The sequence below is a fragment of the Hemiscyllium ocellatum genome, chromosome 4 (assembly GCF_020745735.1).
Source record: "Hemiscyllium ocellatum isolate sHemOce1 chromosome 4, sHemOce1.pat.X.cur, whole genome shotgun sequence".
NCBI lineage: Eukaryota > Metazoa > Chordata > Chondrichthyes > Orectolobiformes > Hemiscylliidae > Hemiscyllium > Hemiscyllium ocellatum.
In genome coordinates this window covers 6658239-6685185 of record NC_083404.1, presented here as the reverse complement: position 1 = coordinate 6685185, position 26947 = coordinate 6658239, and the positions used below count along the sequence as shown (strand labels likewise).

The window sequence follows — 26947 nt, the reverse complement described above, 5'->3', positions numbered from 1 at the left end:
GGGACACTAGCATCACACCACCAGACCCTGGCTATTCCTGTTGCAAACGTTTTAACAAAAAAACAGGAACTAACTGAAATAAAGTGCCAAGGTATGGTTAGTTTTTTTTTGCAACAAGCACTTAACAGTGAGAGACTTGCCGATCGCCGCACAGCAGCAGCCGCGGTGTTTGAAATACACACAAGATGGCGCAGTCGACGTTTGCTGTCAAGGCGCTCGGGCTTCGATGTGAACTACAATTCCCAGAGTGCCTGTCGCCCGCACGCGCAGCCGACGCTTGCTGTCAAGGCGCACGGGCTTCAATGTGGACTACAATTCCCAGAGTGCCTATTGCCCGCTCGCGCAGTTTGCTGTCAAGGCGCACAGGCTTCGATGAGGACTACAATTCCCAGAGGGCCTGTTGCCCGCTCGCGCAGTTTGCAGTCAAGGCTCACGGGCTTCAATGTGGACTGCAATTCCCAGAGTGCCTGTCGCCCGCCCTCGCGGCCGCTCGCGCCGCCCCCCCTCCCGCGGCGGGCCCTATGAACGGTCAGGACGCGTGCGCACATTCAAATGTTGTCGGTGAGTGTTTGAGAGGGAAGGCTGGGCGCGAGATTTGGCGGGATATAGAAACGGAGCAGGAGAGTGGCTGGGAGCTGAGATCCCCTATCAGCCAGACATACATGTACACACACATACAGACAGACGCTGTCTCTCACCGGGCTGCCTGGGGATATGGTGACCCTACCGTTGGTACTCAGTCAGCCATCAGCGACCTTCAGTCCGTGTATTAATGACCGGAGATTGACCATCCTGAAGCCCCCGAGCGAGTGAGTGAGTGAGCGAGAAGAAAGAAGAGGGAGGTAACCGTCCTTGTCAGTGATGGCCAAGCGAGCTCGGAGGTGAGTGCTCAGCGGGTGGTTTCTCACTGATTCTGGGTTGTGGGACACTGACCTGTCTCTCTCTTTTTATATATATATTTCAAAGTTGTTGCAGCTGTCAGCTGCCTGCAGCAGGTCACACAGAGCCTGCGATGTTTGCAGCTGCTCCTACACAAATGTGTGATCAAAGCCAGGTAGTTTTGCAAAAGGCGTGTGTTTAATTTCCACCCAGGGGAAGCTTATTTGGGGGGGGGGGGGAAGCCGCTCGACTTCAAAGTGACATGTGCATCAGGTATAACGTGACAGATTACAACCCGTGGAGTTGTCATTTCGTGTGTTGTTGGGGGGTATAAGACGCCACATCACAGCCGGGCGTTGTGAAACTGATCTCAGAACCTGGCCAGGAGTAAAATTGGCAGCAGTTGCTAGGATTCAGTCCAAATCGCTGCCGTCTTTAGTTGTCAAGTTGCTTATCTTTGAATAAATCGACAGAGTAACATTTACCCAGGTTTTGTTTTATCTGCTGGGTTAGAATTTGAGGGGAGAGGAACACGACCAGCTATTTTTCAATTGAAGTCCGAGTTTTTTTCTGTCCTTGAATCTCACGGGGCTTCCACTGTTTATATTGAAATCGTTAACTAGGATCTTCAGAGTAGTTTTAGTGAGTACCAGCTAAGTAGGACTTAGGCTTTCTTGCCTGTTTCTCTCTATAATAAAGTACAGAAGTCAAGTCCATTTCACGCAGTCCAGACATAAGTTACTTTTCTCTGAGATATTTTTGGTACTCTTGTCTTCAAGTGAATAATTTTATCTGAAATAACCAGTTAACCAAACAGATTTTTAGAATAGTTACAGTGTGGAATGAAGCTATTCAGCCTTTTGCCCAAGCTGTGTCTCTACAAGAGCAGTTTGCTTAGTGCCATTCCCCTGGGCCTTTTTCTGTCGTCTATTTTTTTCGTCTTTGGACATTTATCCAATTCTCTTTTGAAAGCCACGATTGAATTTGCCACCACACCACACCTAGTGCCATGCCAGATCCCAGCCACTTGGTTGTTGTTTTGAAAAAAAATGTTTTTCCTTGTGCTGTTTGTTGTTTTATCGTTCACCTTAACATGGTGTCCTCTGGCTCTCAAATAGGAACATAGCTTCTTCCTATCCATGCTATCCAGATCCCACCATGCTATCTAGACTACAACCATTTGATGAAGGAACGGTGCTCCGAAAACTAGTGCTTACAAATAAACCTGTTGGATTATAACCTGGTGTTGTGTGATTTCTAACTTTGTCCACCTCGGTCCAAAACCGGCACCTCCAAGTCATAGATCCGTAATGATTTTGAACACCTCTATCAAAAACCTCTGAACCTCCTTTAAGGACAATAGCCTTTGTCTAAGGACAATGAGGTGTCTCATCCCTAGAATTGCTCTGAATGTTTTCTGTTCTCACTCTGAAGCTTTCACTCCCTTGGAGACAAAATTCCAGTTGAGGATTAGTGATTGATTGAATTTTTACTCTGCCCATATTTGCAAACCAAGGATGTGTGATTGATTGAATTTTTACTCTGCCCATATTTGTAAACCAAGGATGTGTTAATTGTTTTCTCAATCAACCCTACCAGTGTGAACAATGCAAAAACCTTTCATTAGGGCTGAAGAAGGGCTTTTGCCCAACACATCGATTTTTCTGCTCCTCAGATGTTGCCTGAACTGCCGTGCTTTTCCAGCTCCACTCTAATCTTGACTCTAATCTCCAGCATATACAGTACCCACCTCTGCCTACCATATTAAATGTGTTAACCTCAATCCTCTCTGTTACCTTTAACTAATTTGATTCAATTTTAAAAAAACATGTGAAAATCAAACACAATGTCAGAACTACTCAACCGATCAGGTAATTCTGCTTCTCTCCACAAATATTATCTGATGATCAGGTCTTTGCAGCTTTTAATGCTTTTTACTTAGTTACGATAATATGATTTCCCCTTGATATATCCAGACTGATTTTCCTTAATTAATCCACACTTGAGCAAGTAACTGTTACTTTTGTCCAGAATGATAATTTGTAAAACATTTCTCAATACTGATATTAAACAGACTGGCTATAGTTGCTGCTTTGATCCTCACCCTCTTACTTTTAAAGAAATGTATAATGTTTGAATAGGTGCATGTGGTAGTGTCCCCAGTTCAAGTCACACCTGCTCCAGAGCTGTGTAATTACATGTCTAAACAGGCTAATTTGAAAATATCTATAATATTTGAAATGCTTCAGTCCTCTTGGACAGTTCCATATTAAAAGAGGATTGGAAGATTATGATCAGTGCTTATGTAATTTCCATTTTTTTTACTTCACCCAACATCCTCATGTATCTCACCCACTGAGTTATCAGTTAAGTACAGTAGCTTTTATTAATACTTTCGTCAACTTTTAGCCCTTGAGTCTTTCAACGTCCTCTTTCAATATGGTTTGCATAAAATCTTCCCTGGTGACGATAGATGTTAGGAAATCATTAGGTAACAACACCTTCTGTCCCCATGAATGTGTCTGGATGGGATCCACCACTCTTCTTGCTACCTTTTTATGTTAACAGTAAATCTCTTCTCATACATCCTATGCCACCTTTTCACATCTGTCTGAAATTTCAGTATTTAGCTTGGATCTCATTTGTATTCTGAACTCAAACCCACTTTCACTGCTTCATCTTATTTTCTCCCTTCATTTGGTTGTTTGTGCCCTAACTTTCCCTTCATGAGACTTTACTTTGGCTTATGTTCAACCTTTTCTGCTTGAGAGGCCATTTCAGGCTCATTTATTGCTTTGTTTACCAATACCGGTGGGTTTCTAATTTACCTGTGTCCGATCTCAGTTCTTTAGGAGTCCACTTACCTGAATCCTCCCACACACTTTTCCATAGTCTGTGGAGACAGTTTAATAAGTCCTTTCAAATCTGTCGATCTGAACTTTTCTACAAATTTGATAGCTTAAAATTTCTCAACTCTAATAACCTACAGGTTCTTAACTAAACTCTCTCCTGCAAATTTTAGAAGTAGCTTGTTTTCTGATGTGTTTATAGAAGAGGAACTAAACTGGTTTGTAAATTCAAAACTAGTGTCTTTGAACTTTTTGTTTTTTTTTAAAAAGACTTGCTCATCCTAGATTCTTCTGAAATGTAAATTCAACAGCTTTGTATTTTAACCCTGTGTCATAAATCGCATATATTACATAAACATTTTTTCATTTAACACCTTGGGTTTTCATTTATTTACCTGTAGTCACGTACTAGATTAAATCACTGTCATGGAAAGACCATGACCTTGTTTACTTTAATGAAGGATTTTTGTCATTAAAAAATGCTCATATGCCATACTTTTGCAATCCAACCTATAAAAAAAGATAAATTATATATCTTTAATCATAAAGACCGTTATATTGTTATGCTCCTGTGCTATTTATTGATTGCATCCAAATTGACATTATTAAACTGTTTCTTCTCCTGATTGTTGGTAAATATAATGAAAAGCTAGTGATGCTAGATGGATGACATATGTCATATCATGTCACTTTATATTATTCCTACTGTGTCCAATCATCTAACTAATTCTATAGCCATGTCAGTTTAGCAACATGTATGAAGAGAAAACTAGGGTTAATGTTTCGAGTCTGATATAACTCTTCAGAGTTCTGACTTATCACAACGGACTTAACATTAACTATCTTTCTGTCTTCACAGATGCAGCCAGACCTGCTGAGTTTCTTCAACATTTTCTGTGTTTTTTATTTCAAATTTCTAGAGTGCAATTTCTATTCGATTTATCCTGCTATATTAATAACCTCAATTAAATCAGGTTACTTAGACATGTCTTGTTGTTTATAAATAAATAATGGCTTTCTGATCAGTTCATACTTGTGCAAGTTCTGGTAAATTACCAATGATCTCTAATTCCGTAAGCTCTTGTCGCTAGAAAATAAGTTTGTGTACACACCTTTGATTGGTCCCATAATTCCAAGAACAATTGAGGAATGCTAAACTTGACAGAGACCCATATTCCAAGAAGGAATTTTAAAAATCTAGCATGCTGAAGGCATTGTTTCAAGGTTTACCAAAACCCATCAGAGCAATTTAACACTTTGTGACACTAATCTTCTGATCTAGTGTTGTCCGTTCTCTTCCTTTCCTCATTTTCTGTTGTTTTTCCTCAGTGTTGCTATAATTTCTTAAGTTTATTATATTTTTAATTGCTCTCAAGATACCAAGCTATCAGTGAATATTTACTTAATGTGGCAGACTGGTTGATCAGATGGTCAAGAAGGCATACAGCACACTTGCCCTCATCAGCTGGGGCATCGAATATAAAATTTGGCAAGTTATGTTGCAGTTGTATAAAACTTTAGTTCGGCCACATTTGGAATATTACAAGCATTTCTGGTTGCCATACTACCAGAAGGCTGTGGATGCTCTGGAGAGGGTGTAGAGAAGGTAAACCAGAATGTTGTCAGATCTGGAGAGTTTTAGTTAGGAGGAGAGGTTGGATAAACTTGGATTGTTTTCACTGGAAAGAGGGAGACTGAGGGGTGACCTGATAGAGGTCTACAAAATTGAGAGGCATAGATAAAGTACATAGTCAGAGGCCTTTTCCCTAGGTGGAAAAGTCAACTACAAGAGAGCACAGGTTCAAGTGAAGGGGGAAAGTTTAGGGGAGAAGTGCAGGGATAGGTTTTCATACAGGGTGGTGGGTGCATGGAATGTATTGCCAGTGGAGGTGGTGGAAGCAGGCACATTAGCAATGTTTAAGACACATGAAATGGGAGGCAATCAGAGGGATTGAAACTGCATATGGGCCAATAAGTAGCGGGTCCAGGTAAGGCTTGGTGTGTTGAAGAGCCTGTTCCTATGCTGTATTGTATTACAAAGATCACCACTGTGTATGGGATTATTGCTTGAACCAAACAATGTTTGTCATACTACTCAAATCTATCATCTGAAATGTCTCAGAAAATTTGCTGTGCTATGTAATTTTAAACTTTGTGAAGTCACCAGATGGTGCTATGCTGTATAAGTACAATCACCATTTAGAGTTTTAGTGCTTTCACTGACTGAGGAGTTGGTACTTCACAGCCAACGTGGTGACAGTCAGTTGACAGGAATTACAGAATGTGCACAGCACGCAGTTCCTCCTTAAATTCATTGTAAACAGCACCCGCAAGAAGATTCTAGATTTCTCTACCAGAAAATATCAAGACTAGTTTGACAAGAATGATCAGGAGGTCCTTGAACTACTAAGTTGCAAGCACAAAACTGAAACACCACCAAAAGCTGAAGAATGCAAGAATACAGACAAATCCAACAAAATCCCCATAGTGTAAAGAACAGACAGCATGGAGAGAGCACTGGATATCCAGCAACTTGCTGATAGCCACGACACACGTGGATTCTTCCATGAAGTCAGAACTAAGAAACCGTATATCAGCAGTTTACAAGGAGCAGGGGAAAGCTAATGTCTGTGGGTAGTGAAGCCAAGTCAATCGTAGGTGGGTGAAATGTTAAGCCGCAGAATCAGGAAAGATGAGGGAGCTACTCCATAGAACAGCTATCAGAAGACAAGGACTGCACATGATCTGGAGCACCAATAAAGTGAAACATATTGACTTTCTTTTTGAAAATTTCAAAACTTTTTGTTTTGATTACCATTATGTAGATTATTTTTCCTAACGCATTTCAAAGGTTCTACATCTTACACAACATTTAATTTGTGCAACAGAACAAAACTGCAAAGAACTTTTGAGTGGAGATGTAATTTCTAGTTAACAGCTCTGGAAAATATTAGTAACATTCCTGAAAACAATAAACCATTTTTGCATCCTGAATGGAGCAAAGTTATGAATTTTGATTTCTGAAAGCCTGAATATGCATTGGAGAGAGATGTTTTTTGGTGTCTTTGAAGTTGCACTTGATATAAATCATTGCTTCCACAGTAAATAATGTTTAAACAAAAGTAATGAAGTTTGTTTCAAAGTTAGCATATTAAGTATTGATCTAGGCTTAAAATAAGGTAGGCATGGCATCTTTAGGAAAGAACAAAGTTTTTTTTGTTAACTTGATTGATTCATGTGATGTGGACTTCGCTGGTTGGGCCAGTATGTATTGCACATCCCAGTTGTCTTTTGAGAAGATGTTAGTAAGGTACCTTCAATCATTGCAGCCATAATGATGTAGGTATTCCAACAGCACTTATGAGAATTTCAGTATTTTGACCCAACTGTGATTTGTTTCTAAGTTGGGATGTTGAGTGGGTTGGAGGGGAACTTGCAGGTGATTACTTTAAGCTAGTTTCTCAAGTACCAATGTGTTAAGTAATGGACAATTTATGTTGAAGTTTGTGCATTTGTATCTATTTGAATATTGTTTAAGTTATGACTAATGTTACTGAGATAAGTAAGGAATGGCTATGATAGTGGATAGGGTTGGAAACCTGAAAATGAGTGGTGGTTAAGATGTTATGTAATGTGGTCATCCAATCCAAAGACAGTTTAGAGAAAACTGTCAAGGTAGGTTCTAGGCTGTCATAGAATCATAGAACCCTACAGTCTTTCAGCAGGTCTTTCAGTCCATAGAGTCTGCACTGACCCTCTGAAGACCATCCCATCCAGGCTCTCACCCCCCTACCCTACCCCTGTAACCCTGCATTTGCCATGGCTAATCCATCTAGCCTGCTCATTCTGGACCTGTAGCATGACCAATCCACATAACTTGCACGTTTTTGACTCTGGAAAGAGATCAGAGTACCTAGTAGAAACCCATGCAGTTGCAGGGAAAATGCCTGTTGGGAATTTGCACAGTCACTCAAGGATGGAATTGAACCCAGGTTGCTGGCGCTGAGGCAATAGGGCTAACCACTGAGCCACCATGCTGCCCAAACACTCCATTTTTAATAGTATCTTCCTTCGACACATTTATGGGAGCAGTGTGAGCTCTTTCTCTAACAATTCTACAAAGTCGTGACTAGAGGTAATTTGGAACATCAGCAGGAGTGTTGTGTTTTCCTTTGTTTTCAGTGCCATAAACATTCTAATACCTAATCAGTCAGAAAATGTGTATAATTGCATGTTCTCCAACATGTGCTGTCCATCAACACCCAGAGTCTTTCCCACTGTTTTTTTCAAGTGAATGTGAAGAGTCTCACCATCTTTAATTTTCTTTGCACTTCTTCCTCACATCTCCATCTGTCTCTCCACACTACTCTCCCTCAGCCCTATGCAATATCTTGCACCTTCCTGATAATTGTCCTCATTCAATGCACTTTATCCATCAAATGAATGTATGCTGTTGCTATCCCTCTTTGGCCTGCTCTTGCCCTTATTGTGAGACAAGAGAGTACTAAATATGGAGAAAACAAAAGGTGATTGGGTTTTTCACAGAGATAGTAACTGACAACTGGAGAGTTAGAAACTGGAAGATCAGTGGTGTCTCAAATGTCTTTGATCTTCTGAACTGTGGGCACCTTACCACCTGTTAGCAGAATCATATCTATGCCACATACATGTTACATAGTGCTTGCTCATGTTTGCTTGATTTCAACAGCAAGTGAGGTTAGATGTAAAAGTTAGGACTGTTATCCTCAGAGAAAATCTTGAAAAGAGATTTGATAGAGGTATTCAAAGCCATGAGGTGTCTGTTCAGAGCATTCCTAAAAGGATCAAGTAAGAAAGGACACAGATTTAAAGTAATTGGCAAAAGAGACAAAGGTGATAGGAGGAAAAAATGTTGGTGTGAAGTATTTTCTTTTATATTTTAATTCTTGAGATGTGGGCATCACTGCTGATCCAGCATTTATTGTCCATCCATAATTGTTTTTGAACTGACTGGCTTGTTAGAGTCATTTCAGAGGGCAGTTGTGGGTAGAGTTATGTTTAATACCTAAAAGGGCATCAAAATGGTAACAGGGTCGCCATTAGATTATTTCTATTGAATTCAGGTTTTACCATTTTGCAAAAGTGAGATTCCGAGCCATTTTCCCAGCAAAATAGACCAGTCCTCTGGATTACTAGGCCAGTGACATTACCACCATCTTGCCTCGTTAAGGTGCTGCGAGTTTGCTGGCCTAATGCCTTAGCCGTTTTTAACCGTCCTCCATCCCCCGGTGCTTCCCCACTCTTCCCGAGCTCACTTCCCTCCTGTATGCCCTCCCACTACCTGTTATGCTTGTATCCAAACTACACCCTATTCTCAAATGGGTAGTCCTCTGATTCCCAACTGTGTATGTGCACCTCCACTGTGTGATCTTCCCACACGCGCCGACCTTCCACCTTTCCTACATGTCCATACTCATCATCCCCTCTTCTTGTTCATGTACACCCCTCCCACCCCCATCTCTGCTGCAGTCTTCTCCTCCTTCCATCCCTAGCGCATTGGCACCACTCCACATATCCTCTCTGCCCTCTCTTCCCTTGCCCAGAAACTTGCTCCCTCAATGGCTCCCACCCCTCTCATTTCTTTGTATACCACTCTTCTTCCCTTCATCCCTCAATCAAATGCTGCTTTCACTTCTCCTCCTCTACCTTCCGCCTATATTCACATCTGCTTCCCCCCCCTCCCACACATGGGCCCTTTGGATCCGTCCTTCCTGCCCATGCTTCATTTCCTTTCCTCCCACTCCATGTGTGCAACCACTGCCCTCTATATATACCATGCTGATACCTCCCCATGCACTCTCAGGTTGCGTAATCCAGCTCCATGAGTGCACACTGTTCTTACTTCCTCAGGCATGCCTGCTCGCTTGTGCACGCACGCATGTTTACTAATTCCTTCATGAATGAACAGGTGTTTGCTCATTGCCTCCCACTTGCATCAGTGTTCCCTGACCCATTGCCATCCCATGAGGCATGCTGTCCCTAACAGTCTTCCCTCGCTCCTCCCACAGACTCGCTGCCATTCTCCGGCCTCAGACCGAATGAAGGCCAGGATATTTGCACAGTGAACCTGTCAGCAGCAAATGTGAGTGTGAAATGGCCTTTAATTGGTGGAGCATCACTTTGCAAAACTTTCCACATGACCTGACTTGGAAGCATTCACAGTCTGTGTAGCATTCCGCGTTGGGGCAGTCTGGACCAATAAGACTGTTGTCCCTGCTGGACAAGCCTGGTATAGAGCAATGACAAATTCTTAAGGAGTTATTTTATAATGCTGAGCAAGGAAATAGACCCTTCAAAATGGATTTTATACCCCCTTTAGCTAACTAAAGAAGTTAACAATAGTATGAATTTGAAATAAATTATGTACAGTAGAAAATTGGAATATGAGGGAAAACTAGCAAACAAGTGCGTAAAAACGAAAAGTGTAGCTAGTCCCTTAGAAGATGAAACGAGGGGATTACAATAGAAAATGTATTTTGTATCTGATTTCACTGTAGAAGGCACCCAAGATATCCTTAGTAATAGAAAATCAATAGGCAGCAGGGGAGCAGGCATTTTAAAGCAATGATCACTGGAAAATAAGTACTTGGAAAAACTAATGGAACCAAAGGCTGACAAGTCCCCTGGACCTGACGGTCTGAACTTGTGACCGTAAGATAAATTACTGCAGTGTGTGTTGATGTATTAGTTGTAAGTTTCCTAAATTCTGTTGATCTGTGAAAGTTCCATTGGATTGGAAACTGCAAATATAGCATTATTATATTTAGTAGAGACAGTACATTTGGATCGGCTCAGGCTTGGAGGGCCAAAGGGCCTGTTCCTGGGCTGTAAACTTTCTTTGTTCTTTGATTTTCTTGAATAATAGAACAAACAGAATGCAGGAAACTACAAGTCACTTATCCTGACATCAGTTATCAGGAAAATGTTACAATCAGTTATTAAGGAAGTGATTATCAAATTATTTATCAATTCCTAAAATTAAGGAAATAACAAGATGTTTAGAAAATCATAATGCAAAACAGCAAAATCAGCATGGTATTCTGAAAGTGAAATGTCATTTGACCAATTTCATCCTTGAGGATGTGTTATGAGCAAGGTGGAAAATCAATAGATGTACTGTATTAGGATTTCCAAAAGGCATTTCATGTCATGTCATATGGCACAACAAAAATTCATGGTATTGGGGATAATTTAGTACAGATAGAGGATTGACATTTGGAATAAATGGGACATTTTCAGGTAGGAGAAAGTGAAGACTGCAGATGTTGGAGATCAGAGTCAAAGACTGTGGTGCTGGAAAAGCAGGAGAGTCGGCATTTCAAGCATAAGTTCTTCATCAAGAAGATTCCTGATGAAGAGCTTATCGCTCAACATGTTGGCGCTCCTGCTCCTCTAATGCCTGACTGGCTGTGCTTTTCCAGCACCACACTCATTTTCAGGTAGGCAAATCTCATGCTGTTCCAGAGGGTTCAGTACTTGGACCTCATCTATTTATAATATACATTGATGACTTGGGTGAAGGGATTGATTGTATTTTAGCCAAATTTGCTGCTGATACAAAGCTGCATAGGAAAACAAGTTGTGAGGGGAATAAAAATGATCCAGTTAGCGATAATAAGTAGTATCAATGAATAGTTGAAGATTGTCATATTGGGAAGATATAAGCTTATCCACTTTTGCAGGAAAAATAGAAATATTCTTCAAATGAAAAAGACTGCATAATTTTGTAATATTAACAGATCTGGGTGTCCCTGTGAAAGAATTTCAAAAGGATAGTCTGCAAGTGCAGCAAATAATTAGGAAGACAATTGGATTGTTTGCTCTTTTTGTAAGAGGCAATCTTGCTCCAACTTGACATGATGTTGGTGAAACTGCACTTGGAGTGAGTATTGTGTGCAAGTTTGGTCTCTATACTTAAGGTGAGATTATTTGTATTAAGGTAGAGTTAGCAAATCAACCATGCCTGGCCTTTTCCCACCTTTTTACCTTAGAACAAAGATAGCAACCTGTAGACTTGCTGAATTTCTGCTGTTTGCAGCAGGCTGCCTGGCTGCAGTATAGAACATTGGTTAGGCCACTTTTGGAATACTGTGTGCAATTCTGGTCTCCCTCCAATCGGAAGGATGTTGTGAAACTTGAAAGGGTTCAGAAAAGACTTACAAGGATGCTGCCAGGGTTGGAAGGTTTGAGCTATAGGGAGAGATTGAATAGGCTGGGCTGTTTTCCCTTGAGTGTCAGAGGCTGAAGGGGGGACCTTATAGAGGTTTGTAAAAAGATGAGGGGCATAGATAGGTTAAATAGACTAGGTCTTTTCCCTGGGGTGGGGGAGTCGAGAACTAGACTTCGGATGAGAGGCGAAAGATTTGAAAGGGAGCTGCGGGGCAACTTTGTCATGCAGAGCTTGGTGCATGTATGGAATGAGCTGGCAGAGGGAGTGGTGGGGGCTGGAACAATTACAGCATTTAAAAGGCACCTGGATGTGTATATAATTGAGAAGGGTTTAGAGGGATATGGGCCGAATGCGGGCAAATGGGACTAGATTAATTTCGGATATCTGGTCGGCATGGACAAGTTGGATCGAAGGGTGTGTTTTTGTGATATGCGTTTCTATGATTCTGTTTTATGATGTTGCCTGTTAATGATGCCTGCCTACTGAAATTTGGTTAGCCTCCTGTTCTTGGATGTGCTGGATACTTGCACTGCTTGTTTGGAAGACACTGCTACTTGTAGAAAAAATGTTTCAATGTCACAATGTGTAAATTGGAACCTCATTTTCAGTAGCATTAATATAGAGGCTGGCAGTTACTTCTATCAAATTTTTAATTTTTATAATAATTTGGAAAATTTGGATTTTCTTTGAAGACAAATAATGGGTGAAAAGTAAAGAACTTTTTATTCTCACTTTTTAGGATGAAAAGTGCTTTGTGCCATGTTATTCAGTGTTGCCAGGTTTTTTGGCAGACAGCATGCATCCTGTTTAGTTGAAGTATGTAAGTGAACAGGCTATGCTTAGAGAATGCATTCTGTAATACAAATAGTTATGTGATGACTTATTTTCGAAACTTACCACATAAATGGGTAATGAAATCTGTTCTTATCATTGAAATATTCGCCAGAATTTTCTGACATGGGAGATGGCAAATAACTTACTTCACTTTTAGGATTATTAGAAAGCCTCCTTGCTTAATGTATAGATGGGAAATTTTAATATCTGATAGTTAGTTTAACCGTGCCAAGATTGTTGTATAATTCTCTAATCCAGTGAGAATATATGGCTATACGCTTTGGACTTTAAGAAGGTAGCTCACTACCACTTACCAAGGGATGAGCAACAAGTGCTGACCCAATCAGTGATGCCCAGGTCACATGAAGAAATTCCTGTGAGGTCTTTTCCTGACAGGCATCCATCTTAAAGTAGTGACTGATTTGTCCAAGAACTCCAGAGCCATAGTCACTTCCTGGCAATGAGACATGTTTGGTGTTAGTTGGATCCCTGCTGGAGCTAAGACTGGAAGATGAAAATGCCTCACTGTAAAAGGCAAGTATAATGGCACTCTGGTAGCTGACTCTGAAGAGGCAGTACTAAAGTCAAGGGCTGTTCACCAGCTTCTGTGAAGTTGTTTTCATAAGAATGCAGTGTAAATCTGTCAGTGGTGATGTATCTGCTTCACTGCTATCCAGAAAGTCTGTTTTTTTTTAGCTTTTTCTCACAATTAGCATAAACTGCAATAACAGTAGCCATTTTGAACTTTAGATGTATATAGTATTTAGTAAGTTGGATCAAATTCTATGATAATTTGTTTTTCTCAACAATCCTTAAAAATAAAATATGCCATGCATACATGTGGGTTTTTATAAACTAACAAGGCCTGGGCTGATGCTGAAGTGGCTGAGACTGTTCCAGCAATACTATTGAAGACATGTGCTCAGACCTAGCCATGCCTGTGTCGGAGTTGTTCCAATAGAGCTACAACACTGGCATCTATCCAACAATGGTAAATTGCTCAGATTTGTCCTGTGCACAGAAAACAGAACAAATCTGATATCACAGACTTGTAAAAGGACCAGAAAGTAGTAGAAAGGTCATTGTAATGATTCAATGCAACCAGATGGCATGAACTTTGAAGCCATCATAGTCAGAAAACAACACTTGCAAGCTTAGGTACTGCACACATTACTGATTATTGCAGTCCAGATGTACAAAACAAGTAAATTGTGTGACAAGTGCAGTCTATCACTGCATTCCAGGCAAGGCATTCCGCTTACAAAAACATTGGATAGCAGAATTTGTACTGCTAGGATATTTACTGTCATACCAATCTTGGTTTTGAGCGTGCATTTGCCAATTTATTTTGGGCAAGTAATGTTGGATGTGGCAAAAGTTTCCAGTTGGTTGACTTTGTCCATTATTCATAATGTGGAAAGCCTGATCAACTGGTTGGAAGTTGCTCCACTTGGGTCTCAAGATGCTACTAGAGCCTGCTACTGGGTAAACCAAACATAAGACTGACGCGGTGGTATCATAGTAGCAGCATGGAATGCACCGCAGACCTATATAAAGATAAGCTGATACACACAATTCACAGAAAAGAAATCCAGACCCAAGTCAAAACCCAGAGTGGAGCAACTTCCAACCAGATGATCAGGGAGATTGTTACCCTTGATCAAGCAGCAAATGGTTTGTATTGTTAAATCACTTTTATTGAAGTGTAGGACAGTTAAACCAAGACTTACGTTGTCTCATTACACCTCAGAGCTACACCTCTGGATGTAGAGTTACTTTCATCAGCAGAGATCCTGTTCAGAGGATAAGTGAAAGCATCACTTATTCAAATTCTCTTGAGGTGCAGGACACTCTGCTCGATGAAGGGAGGTTGGTGCCTGACTGGCAGGCAATGCAGAACCACTTCGACTTTGCATAGGACAATACGTCAGAGTGACATACCCCATAATGGGGGCATAGTTATTTGCAGAGGTTTCTCATATGCATAGAGAGGTCATGTCATACAAAGTCACTGTATCAAGCAGAGCAATGGAAGAACAGTAGCCACCTAAGGGAAGTGTACAATATACTGATCTGTGCATTGAGATTGCACAAGAACACACCCAGATGATGATAATGTGATGGAATATCAGGACATCGAACAATCTACTGGTAAAACATCTGCAAGCCAAGAAGCAAATCCACATATCCAGAAGGTTACACAATCTGGAGGAGTTGTCAGAGCATTGAAATGATTTATGAACTGAGATTCCTGTACTTACAAATTTTACTATCTCTAACTCTAATTTATGAGGGCAGATTGGATGAACTTATTTGTCATTCCTGCGAAAGATTTGTTTGCCAGCCAAATCTCAGTCTGCAGTTATATCCTGACACTGTGCCATCAGGCTTGGCAGCTCAGTGATTAACACTGCAGCCTCAGTGTCAGGGACCTGGGTTCGATTCCACCCTTGGGTGACTGTGTGGAGTTTGCACATTCTTCCTGTGTCCCATAGTCCAATGATGTGTCGATTAGATGGATTGACCATGGTTAATGCAGGGTTACAGGGACAGGGTATTGCTGGGGTGGGTCTGGATGGGATGCTGTTCAGAAGGTCAGTGTGGATTTGATGGGCTGAATAAGTGATAAAGTCCCACCACAAATTAAGACCAATGTGGTTAATGAATAGCTACTTAACTGCCTCATCTTGTCACCTTTCCGGTTATCTTCCTGGCAGCTCAGAAAGATGACTAGTTTTCAGTTAGAATGATCTGACTGGTGGGTTGGGAGTTGGGGAAGTACTTCATTTATCCCAATGTGAAGGTTATCGGACGCACAGACTGTAGGCAAGGGGTGACCTCTGACTCTGCGACAAAGGGGGAAAAAAATGCTTACTTTTTTTTGTCACTTCCTCCTTCTGTAAGCTTTGATTAGCCCCCAGACTGCAGCTTCTGGCAATCCAACATCCCAGTGTTGAGGCCTATGGTAGAGAAACATACCTAAATTCTGCCTGTCAATTTTTAACAAGTCGATTGCTGCTCAGTAGGTTAGCTTCCGCTGACAGTGGGGATTATGTGTTACTTGCCACTTAATATGGCTGTCCCTGCACAGTTTCAAAAGTGGAAAATTGCGCCCTAAGAAACTTTATTTAAGATCTACTACTAACAGTTCAGTTCTTTCTGTGCCTCACATAAGTGAATTATCAAGGCATCTGAAGTAAGCAATGTTAGGACAGAACTTAGTGCATAATGTGGATAATTTGAACGAAGCATTTTTTTTCATGAGTAGAATATATTGATTTCTTGTTTCCTAGTTTGTGGTATTTGAATTGTATTTGCCTGGAGGTTAGAATGACTTCACAGTTTGTATTGTTTATGGATAAAACCTGAATTAACACATTTAGTATCAGTGACTTAAGATATTTGCAAAATAATGGAGTCAGGGATGTAAACATTATACCTGGCTTTCAGGCACACACTTGCGTGGCTTAGACAAAAATCTTGAACGACTTTGTGTTAAACCTTTTTATGAAGACCTTTTTTTATTCACATTTTTCTTCTTTTCTAAATACAGTTTTTGGGATGGAAGGTGAAACTGAGTACTTTTAATTTTAATTATTGATAATATGCACCTGAATAGTCTTGAATGTTCTAATAACAATGTGTAAAATAATAATGCAAGAACATCTATCTTTTGAAAACAGTGAAGATGATGATGATGAACATCTATTCCAAGATCGTGACTATGATATGCCTCAACAGAAAGGTACAAAGAAGCTCTGTAACAAAGTTAAATGGATACCTGATGAGGTAAATCTGAATGGTCCTTTCAGAATATGAGCACTGTACTTTCTTTTATGATATCCCATTTAACTCGCTCAATGCTAAATATGATGGTCATGTTTAATTATAGGATCAAACTTCCAATAGAAATAATTTAATTGTTCAGATCTAATTTTACAGTGAAGATAAATCGTTGAGGTACTGAAAGGTTTAATGTGATAATTATTTGTATTTTCATGGTTGAGCCAATTAATGAATGTTTTTGGCCAAATAAGTTAAAACGTTTGATTGCTAGTTCCAGTTAAGACATTTGCAATTTTAATCAACTAACATGAATGCTGTATATTTTCTCTTGTTTGTACTATACAGGATGAGAAGTTAAAGAAGTTGGTAGAGGAACATGGTACAGAAGATTGGAATTTCATTGCAAGTCATTTTCTTGTAAGTGGGAGAAAAAGACATCTTATGTTTTCTGTGTTGAAAACTGTGTATTTGTGATTGGTGAAGCCAGTTGTTAAAGATGAAATGATGCCTCCATTGGTACTTAATGCACAAATCTAATTCCTCAAAACTCTAAGGAAAGTTGACAGTGAGCTGTTGTTTTCATTAGGCTAGCAGCAATTAAAGTTATCCAACTTGTCGTTTAATCCTTCCTTGCCACAACTTGTTGGGTAATTTGCACACTTGTAATGGTGCATTAAATTCGCCTTTAGTTTGCCAAGAAATTATGCCCATTCTTATACGTATGAAGGTGCTCAATTTAGGAGCACAAAACTTCAGATAGCCTTCTTAACCTGCTCACAAATGGTAATGTTGGAGGACTCTTAGATACGTGAGGTCAAATTTCATTGTGAAGCCAGTGCAAAGATTGGAAGCAAAATCAGATCTTGTTTGCGCTGCAGATAGTGCAATGGTTAACTGATGAGCAGTTTTATGGACTTGACAGAGCTGTTTCAGGGCTAGGAATGCTTTCTGAAAGAATTCCTGAGGAATGTCTGAGGAACTTAAATTGTTTTAACAAGCAAGGGCAGGTGAATTGTCAGTGAAGAGTCATTGCAGATTGGAGTGCAGTGTCAAAGTCAAAAAGAAAATCAGTACTAGGAGTAGCTGAAATTATACTAAAATTCATGATAAAATTGTAGAAGACACTTGGTGTACCTCACCAGGAGTATTGTGTACTATTCTGGTTGCCACATCATAGGAAGGATGTGAACGCCTTAGTGCAAAAGATGTTTCTGAGAATGGTTCCAAGGAAGTAAATCCTCAGTCACGGAGAAATTGGGATTTTTTTTTGTTAGAAAGGATTGTGGGGAGAAAAGGTAGGAGAATGGCACAAAGTTATGATGCTCATTCAGAAATATTGTGCAGGCATGATGGTCACATGGCCTTCTCTTAGCCTATAACAATCCTGTGATCCTGTAAAGTACTTCATTTTTCTTTCAAAAAGCTACGTTTAGAGTTAATTTTCTGAGACAGCTAGTGCTTGCTGTGTCATGGGTTACACTCACTGTTGAAGCAAAGACCTGACTTGGATATTGGTAATGAACATAAGGTTGATTTTTGATTCGAGTGGAGGATACCTCTCCCTGGTCCTTTTCCAATATGATGGTCAGTACACATCTGGCAGTGCCTGCCATTTTGTATTAATCGAGGAGAAAGTGAGGTCTGCAGATGCTGGAGATCAGAGCTGAAAATGTGTTGCTGGAAAAGCGCAGCAGGTCAGGCAGCATCAAAGGAACCGCAGCAGGTCAGGCAGCATCCGTTCCTTGGATGCTGCCTGACCTGCTGCGCTTTTCCAGCAACACATTTTCGATTTTGTATTAATCCCCAAAATCAACAGCAAAAACAGGTTGTATAGCACAAGAGAGAATCAGGAAGGATCTCTGTCCTGCCTGGGTTGGAGGAGAAGTGTAGAACTAAGGAAAACTTTGTCAGAATTAAATATTCATAGGAGCTTAACAGAAACATTACAAAGCAAAACATGACCACAAAAGTAAAACGAGAGTTCTATGAAAAGGGATAATCAAAATTCTTAACTGAGGTGTTAGACTTCTGCAGCAATAAAATATTTCTGCTGTTTGGCAGATTTCCAGCATTGACATTTCAGAAATCTACCATTTTAAACATGTATTCCCATCTTTGGGTTGTTAGAAAGCTTTTTAAAAAAAGAGTTGCAGCTCTTTTGTCAGTCATTTTCAGATCTCAGCTGTAATTGGGGGAACAGTCAGTTCGGGAATAATAGAGCTGCTCCTCCAATCTCTGATTCTGTTGCTGGTACTGGCAGCATTGGCTCCTCCAGTTACAGGTTCCCTGCCACCTGCTTTTACTGCTCTACCAGAGAGACAATCTGTACCTGAGTAGGTAGGAGGAGGAAAGAGAGAGGGAAACTGATTGCATGAGCTGGAGCAGTTTTTCTGGCTTGTTCTGCTGCCAGCATCCAAGAGATGTTTGGCTATATTACCACCAATGAATCAAGCTTTTCTGTTCCAGTAAACTTTTAAGGAAGTGAAATTTTATCTGTTGGTTCCTTTCTTTTTAGATTATTGGTCTATATGGGCATTGTTAAAGTAGATTTTCAGTGATACCTTCAAAAAGAAAAGTGTGAGAGAGAGAGAGATTGAGATCTGCTGGTATCAGAAGATGTTGTCACCAATATTAGAGTAGTAGAGGTGCACTGGGCACCAGAAATAGCGAAGCGTTCTGGGACTGGAGAGGATGACCGAGATGAGGAGGAAGAAGCCATGGAGGCAACAATTTCACAAGAGTTTCACGAATATGTTGTTGAATTCCATTATGCTTTAGTGAATTGGATTTCTAGCTGCAAAACATTGAGGAAACCTCTTGGTTAATGAAATTTCTAATTTGGCACATTTCTCAGACAATATTGCTAATCAAGGACTTTTGAAATATTGCAGAACCGAACAGATGTTCAATGCCAGCATAGGTGGCAAAAAGTTTTGAATCCAGAGCTAATAAAAGGACCATGGACTAAGGAGGAAGATCAAAAGGTAAGATAATAACCCAATACGTTTTTACAAAATACTGTTAGTAATAAACTGAAGGCTTTTAAAAAAAATAAAATATTAAAATCTGTTTTTTTTTATAAACATGTTTATATCTTTTCTATTGAATTGAATGAAAACCAAGCACACAAAATTGAAATAGAGTTGTACAGCACGGAAATAGACCCTTTGGTCCAACTCATCCATGCTGACTAGATATCCTAAATTAATCTTGTCCCACTTGCTAGCATTTGGCTCAAATCCCTCTAAACCCTTCCTATTAATGTACCATCCAGATGCCTTTTAAATGTTGTAATTACACCAGCCTCCACCACTTCCTTTGACAGCTCATTCCACACACCACTGCTCCTAGTGTGAAACGTTGCTCCATAGCTCCCTTTTTAAATCTTTCCCTCTCACCTTAAACCTATACCCTCTAGTTTTGGGCTCCCCTACCGTGGGAAAAGATTCTTGGTAAGAAAAAGAACCCTATTCATGATTTTATAAACCTCTATAAGGTCACCCCTCAGCCTACGATGCTCCAGGGAAAATAGCCCCAACTAATTCAGCCTGAGGGATTACTTTATAGAGGTTTAGAAAATCATAGAGGATGGCTATTCACCCTATCCACAATGTCTTTTTCCCCATGGAGGCAGTGTCCAAAACTAGAGGGCCTAGCTTTACACTGAGAGGGGAAAGAACTAAAAAGGATCTGAGGAGTAACTGTTTCATGCAGTCATGCAGCTTTTACTCAATGGTCTGACCACTGAAGGCAAGTGTGCCTAACGCAACCTTTCCCACCCTGTCTACCTGCGACTCTACTTTCCAGGAGCTCTGTACCTGCTCCCCAATGTCTCTTTGTTCTGCAACAGTCACCATGACCCTACTATTGAGTGTATAGGTCCTATCCTCATTTGCTTTGTCAAAATACAACACTTCACATTTATCTAAATCAAATTCCATCTCCCACTCGGCCCATCTAATCACAGTCCCGTTGTAATATGAGATAACCACTTTTACTGTCCAATGCACCACCTATTTTGGTGCAAACTTACTAAACATACCTCCTGTATTCACATCCAAATCATTTATGTAAATGACAAAAAGCAGTGGACAATTGATCTTGCGGCACACCACTGGTCTTGGCTCTCCAGTATGAAAAACAGCTCTCTACCATCACACTCCTTCTCTTACCTTCAAGCCAATTTTGTATCCAATTTGCTAGCTCTCCTCGATCCCATGTGATCTGACCTTACTAACCTTGTGGAACCTTGTCAACCTCTTTGTGTAAGTCCATATAGATAACATCCACCACTCTGCCTGCATCAATCTTCTTTGTAACCTCTTTAAAAAAAACTCAGTTGGGTTAGTGAGACAAAATTTCCCACGCACAAAGCCATGTTGACTGTCCCTAACCAGTCCTTGCCTTTCCAAATGCATGTAAATCTTATCCCTTAGGATCCCCTCCAATAACCTACCCAGCACTAATGTAAGACTCACCGATCTATAGTTCCCTGGTTTTTCCTTACAGCCGTTCATAAATAATTTCATATTAGCCAACCTCTAGCTTCCAGCAACTCACCCTTAGCTGTCACTGATACAAATATCTCAGCGAGGGCCCCAGCACTCTCTTCCCTGGCTTCTCACAAGGTTCTTGGAAGCACCCGATCAGGTCTGGTGGTTTATCTACCTTTGTGTATTTTAAGACCGTCATCAGCTTCTATTCTGTATGTGAACAATTTCCATATTTCCTCCATGTTCTGTAGCTTCCATGTCCTTCTCTGTAAATACTGTCAAAATGTTTATATAGAATCTCATCCATCTCCTGTGGTTCCGCACATGGATGGCCACATTGATATTTAAGGGGACCTGTTCTCTCCCTAGTTACTCTTTTACCCTTAATGTACTTATAGAATCTCTTTGGGTTCTCCTTCACTTTATTTGTCAAAGATATCTCGTGTCCCATTTTTGCCCTTCTGATTTCCCTCTTAAGAATACTCATAGTGCCCTTTTGGTGTTCTAGAGATTCGCGCAATCCTAGCTATCTACACCTGATATATGCCTCCTCCTTTGTCTTGATCAGACCCTCAATTTCTCTAGTCATCCAGCATTCCTCATGCCTTCCAGCCTTACCCTTTACACTAACAAGAACACACTGTCTCTGAACTCTCTTTATTACATTGTAAGAGACTGAGAATCGTAGAGTCCCTACAGTGTGGAAGCATTCGGCTTATCGAGTCCACACTGACTCTCCAAAGAGCATCTCCCCCACCTTATCCCTGTAATCCTGCATTTCCCATGACCAATTCTCCTAGCCTGCGCACCCCCTGGACACAATGGGCAGTTTAGCATGGCCAATCCACTTGACCTGCACATCTTTGGACTGTGGGAGAAAACCAGAGTACCTGGAAGAAACTCACACAGACATGCAGAGAACGTGCAAGCTACACACAGACAGACACTAACACACAAACCCAGGGTTCCTGGCATGTGAGACAGCACTGAGCTCACCACTGAGTCAACATGCTGCCTAAATGGTGGATGATTTATTAAAAAAAAGTATAAATCTTGCACAACCAATTTCAAAACGCCAACAACTGCTGAAAGCTAAACTTTACCCATGGTTCTGATGGAACCTGACGTCACCTATCCATGCTGCTTCTATTATTCTAACTTTTTTTAAAAGCTAAATCCCAGGCCCTCTCAAACTGTTTAATTTAATTTATTGGTTTTGTAGAGTCAGCTCACCATCTCTGTCTTAAAACCTACATCAAAAAAAGGTCAAAATACACCTCTTAAAATCATAATATCATCATATTACCATGTAGTGATAGCAGAAAAATTTGAAAATACTCAACAGATAAGGCAGTGCCTGTGAAGACCGAGAGTTCACATTTTGAGTTGGCGACCAATCATTAGGTTGACCTCCAATTACCTTTGCACAAGTACTAGGATTTTTGCAAGGACTATTTGTTTTTTTTTAACATTTAGTGAATGACATAAGGAACCAGATACTTGTGAAGTGTTCAAAGTTTTGAATTGATTTTCTCTGCCATCTCACATAGGTAATTGAGTTAGTTCAGAAATATGGTCCAAAGCGATGGTCTCTAATTGCCAAATACCTGAAAGGCAGGATTGGTAAACAATGCCGGGAAAGATGGCACAATCATTTAAATCCCGAAGTTAAAAAATCATCATGGACAGAAGAGGAAGACAAGATCATTTATGAAGCACATAAGCGTTTGGGAAATCGCTGGGCTGAGATTGCAAAGTTACTTCCTGGAAGGTTTGTTTAATCTGCATTTTACAATTTTAAAATTCCTTATTTTGGCAGAATTTAATGAAATTATTTTTCTTTTTACATTGGTGATGTAAATGAGCTGAAGAATGCAATATTTTTGACTGGAATCAAATACTTAAAGAATATTTTTGACAAGGTAGAAGTTTTTACTTCAGCTACTCTCTCTCTCTCTCTCTCTCTCTCTCTGCTTTACTGTTGAAGCTCTTACTGTTTGTTTTTATTTCTTGCCAATTTACTTTTATTATCAATTTAATTCTAGCTTTATAGACGTTTTAGTCATCTGCTGCTGGGTCCTAAAATATTCCCAATCCTCTGGCCTACCATGCGGTTTTGCTACTCCATACATTAGTTTTGGTTCGGATGCTTTTCTTGACCACCTTTTATTAACCACAGGTGGTTCATCCTTTTTTTTTGTTGACTGGAATAAATTTTTACTGAGCGTTATGAAATATCTGCTCAATTGTCTGCCACTGTCAGCCACTGACTTTCCCCTTAGTCTATTCTTTTAGCCTGTTTTGGACAACTCTTCCTTCATACCTCTGTAATGGCCTCTATTTTAGTTAAGAACATTGGTTTCAGATCAGAGTTAATCTTCCTCAAACTGCTTTTGAAATTGTGCAATGTTGTGGACGCTATTGCCTAGAGAATCCTTAACTACAAGATCTCTTAATAGTTCTACCACATTATAATCTCATTGTACATTAATGGATCTAAAATATCCTGTTCCTGGTTAGCTTCTGCAATATATTCTCTAAGAAGTGATCGCTGAGACTAGAAATTTGACTTTGACACCACCCTTGCACATATGAATTGTCCAGTCAATATGCAGATACAAATCACCTATGACCATTGTTATGCTCTTCTTACATTATTTGCTGACTTATACTTTATCCTACAGTGTGGCAACTCTTTGGGAGTTCATCATGTCTTTCACTTGGCATTCTTGATTCCACATTATGATCTATTATGCCTGCATCATTATTCACCAGAGCATCATGGACATCTTTTATTAACAAAGTCACCCACCTCCTTTTTCTTTTTACCTATTCTTCTGGGATATCAAATACCTTTTTGAATATTAAGTTACCAGTCTTGGTGACCATGTAACCGCGTCCCTGTATTAGTCATCAAGTCCTATTCATTTATTTCATTTGGTTCTGTCAAGTCATGTATCTTGCTACAAATTCTATGTGCATTCAGGTCAAGGGCCTTAAGCTTTGATTTTTCTATAACCATTATTACTACCTCTAGCCCTAATGTCTGCTGCAGTCTTCTGCATATATTTTCTACCCCTTCAATCACACTTTGATTATTGCTTCTGTCTTTACTACTTCTGCTCTCGTGTTTATTTTTGAATTATTTTTAAACATCCTTCATTTGAAACCTTCTGTCTCACCTTCCCCACCCATGGAGAAGTAGGCCATTCAGCCCTTCAAGCCAGCTCCACCATTCAATAAAAATCATATTGAATGGGGACTGGCTGATCATCCAACTCAGTCCCCTGTTTCTCCTTTCTCCCCATGCCATCTGATTGCTCTAGCCCTAACAGCTATATCTAACTTTCTCTTGAAAACATTTATTGTGTTGGCCTCAACTGCTTTCTATGGCAGAGAATTCCACGTGTATCCCATCTCATCCTTTCCTTTTCTCAACTAACTAAATTCGACCATTTGTTTGCAATCTCACCTGCTGGCCAAGTTGTTTAAGAGACTGCAGCATGTTTAAATGAGACCCTTCTGATTACATCATCATAACATAGAATCATAACATTATTACAGCACAGTCAGAAGCCCTTCACCCATCATGTCCGTGGCTGTTGTTCACTGAGTTTCCCGTATGGGGCTGCCGTGCTTGTCCCTGCCTTCTAAAAATGCTCGTGGCCTAAAGCATGAGTATCATTTCAACAAATAACTGCTAGTTAATAGCCTGTGCAGAATACCTGCAATAAAGTGATTCATCATGCAAATCAACCTTCCATCCACTGACTCCATCTACTCTTCTCGTTGCTTCAAGAAGGCAGACAACATAATCAAAGACACCCCCCATCCCCACCCTGGTTATACTCTCATCCGCCCTCCTCTGTCAGGCAGAAGAAACAGAGGTTGAACACATGAATGAATAGATTGAAGAACATCTTCCTTGGTGTTATTAGACTTCTGAATGGAATTCTCAAATTTTAAATTTAATGTTGATCTCGTTCTTTGTGCACTCTCTCTATAGCTGTAACATTGTATTCCTCATTCTGTTCTGTTATCCTTATGCACTTTGTATGGTATGATCTGCATGCAAAACAAAACTTTTCACTATACTTAGGTACCTGTGACAATAATAAATCACAAACACCTTATGAACTATCATTTTAAAAGTATTTAGGATTAATGCTCAAAAATCATTCTCAAGAAGATCATTATATTTTAAAGTTTTTTTGTCCCCCCACATTGAATATTTTGTTCAGTATCACAAGTTCAGCTTTGTATTGTGTAGGACAGATAATTCAATCAAGAACCATTGGAATTCCACAATGCGAAGGAAAGTTGAGCAGGAAGGATACCTGCAGGAGGCACCCAAATGTGACTTGCTTCCAAGCATCCAGCAACAGAAAGTAGCATCTCGGACACCTCTGAACACAGTGCAGTTCCAGAACCAGTTTTTCATTCCTGTGTCAACACAAGTAAATTTAAAAAAAAACTTGAGCAATTAATCTATTCAAATTAAATGGTATTATTTAATGCTGGCTTTAATTTTGATTCTTGAATAGACTTGAAATTGAGATAAATTGTCTTTGTTAAGGCCCTTAGACACCAGTACTTAGGTACAGAAGAATCTTGCACAGAAAATACCACAACAGGTTTTACTCAAGTAAGAAACTGACTTTTTTCTTTCATGTGATCTAAATGAGGTTCAAGAATACATACTTTTGGAGCTGTCTGGTTCTTAGTTTGTGTACTTCTGTCGGTATTCAGGCATTGTCAAAACATATTCTATGATTTAACCTTAGACATTTTTAAAAAATATATTTCTGTTCTGTTTGTCATGTAACAATGCATTGTGCTTTATCTATTCAAATTGTATCCTGTTCTGTATTGGTTATCCATGATAACTCATGCTATGTTTATGTATTCAGAAATGTATTTTCAAAGCTCACTTTTTCTACTTTAATGTAAGCAACTTACTGAGGATGCTAGAGATCTGAAATAAGAACAAAAAGTGCTGGAAAAACTCAGCATCTGCTTTAATTTACAATTCTATCAACCTGGAACATTTTGCGATTTCTGGTTTCTTTTAATGATCAAAATAATTTGCATCTGCACAAAGTTGCTATTGCTGTTTTGTTGACCAGGGCACTGAGGCTGTCCAATAATTGAAATAAATGTTCACAGTAAAAAATCTTTTATTGCCATTTGATTGGTTAATCATGTTTAAAAAATCATATTCATGTGTGATACCAGAATTTAACAGGTGTGTTATCATTGATAACCTTGCAATAGTTCATGCACTTGAATGAAAGAGTAAACCTCATATCTTCGTGTCTCTTTTCCTGTCACTCCTTGTTTTGTTCTTTTCCTTTTTTTTGTTCTCCTGTTACATGTTCATTTCAGCAACCATATGTTGATGACGATCCTGATAAAGAACAAAGAATAAGGGAACTTGAACTCCTCCTAATGTCAGCCGAGAATGAAGTCAGAAGAAAACGATCAGGAGCTGTAAGGATTCTGTGCACTGACAACTTTTAGATTGCTTAGCTCTTTCATCTTAGACTTGCCATTCCATCTCTGCTTTTTCTTATTTTAGCTTTTCATTGTGCTGCTATGATTCCACTAACATCTAGAGTCATATTTTAGAAATTAGCATACATTGAAAAATAGCATATTTATGCCATAATGCAGTTAGAAGCTTTTTGTTTTGATAAATATACATCCTTTAGGATTTATGCATTATGATTCAGTGCAGATTTTCTAAAATTATTTGAATTGAAATTGAGAGTTCCTATTGACTTGTATTACTTGAAAACAGTATATTTTTAAATTATACAATGCTCAGTCCAATTTCTTGGTTATGCCGATGCTGAGAAAAAAGCATGTTTGGAGGTTAAGGTAATTTGTTCTTGAGC

At 39.7% G+C, this 26947-nt stretch overlaps 1 protein-coding gene across 3 annotated transcripts in view; it reads left to right on the top strand.

The window, feature by feature from the left end:
- The first annotated feature begins 579 nt into the window (after positions 1-579).
- The window catches only part of mybl1 (v-myb avian myeloblastosis viral oncogene homolog-like 1), a 56699-nt gene continuing 30331 nt past the window's right edge, over positions 580-26947 (top strand). For 2 of the 3 annotated variants that reach the window (XR_009644632.1, XM_060824097.1), the window contains exons 1-8: positions 580-881; positions 16455-16560; positions 16903-16974; positions 19449-19541; positions 22601-22821; positions 25321-25507; positions 25627-25695; positions 26436-26540. Coding sequence is in view for 2 of the 3 variants with exons in the window: in XM_060824097.1 (XP_060680080.1) it covers positions 862-881; positions 16455-16560; positions 16903-16974; positions 19449-19541; positions 22601-22821; positions 25321-25507; positions 25627-25695; positions 26436-26540 (873 nt within the window). In the remaining variant the exon portion in view is untranslated. The remainder of the gene's footprint in view (positions 882-16454; positions 16561-16902; positions 16975-19448; positions 19542-22600; positions 22822-25320; positions 25508-25626; positions 25696-26435; positions 26541-26947) is intronic. The other variant, XM_060824098.1, reaches the window with a different exon arrangement.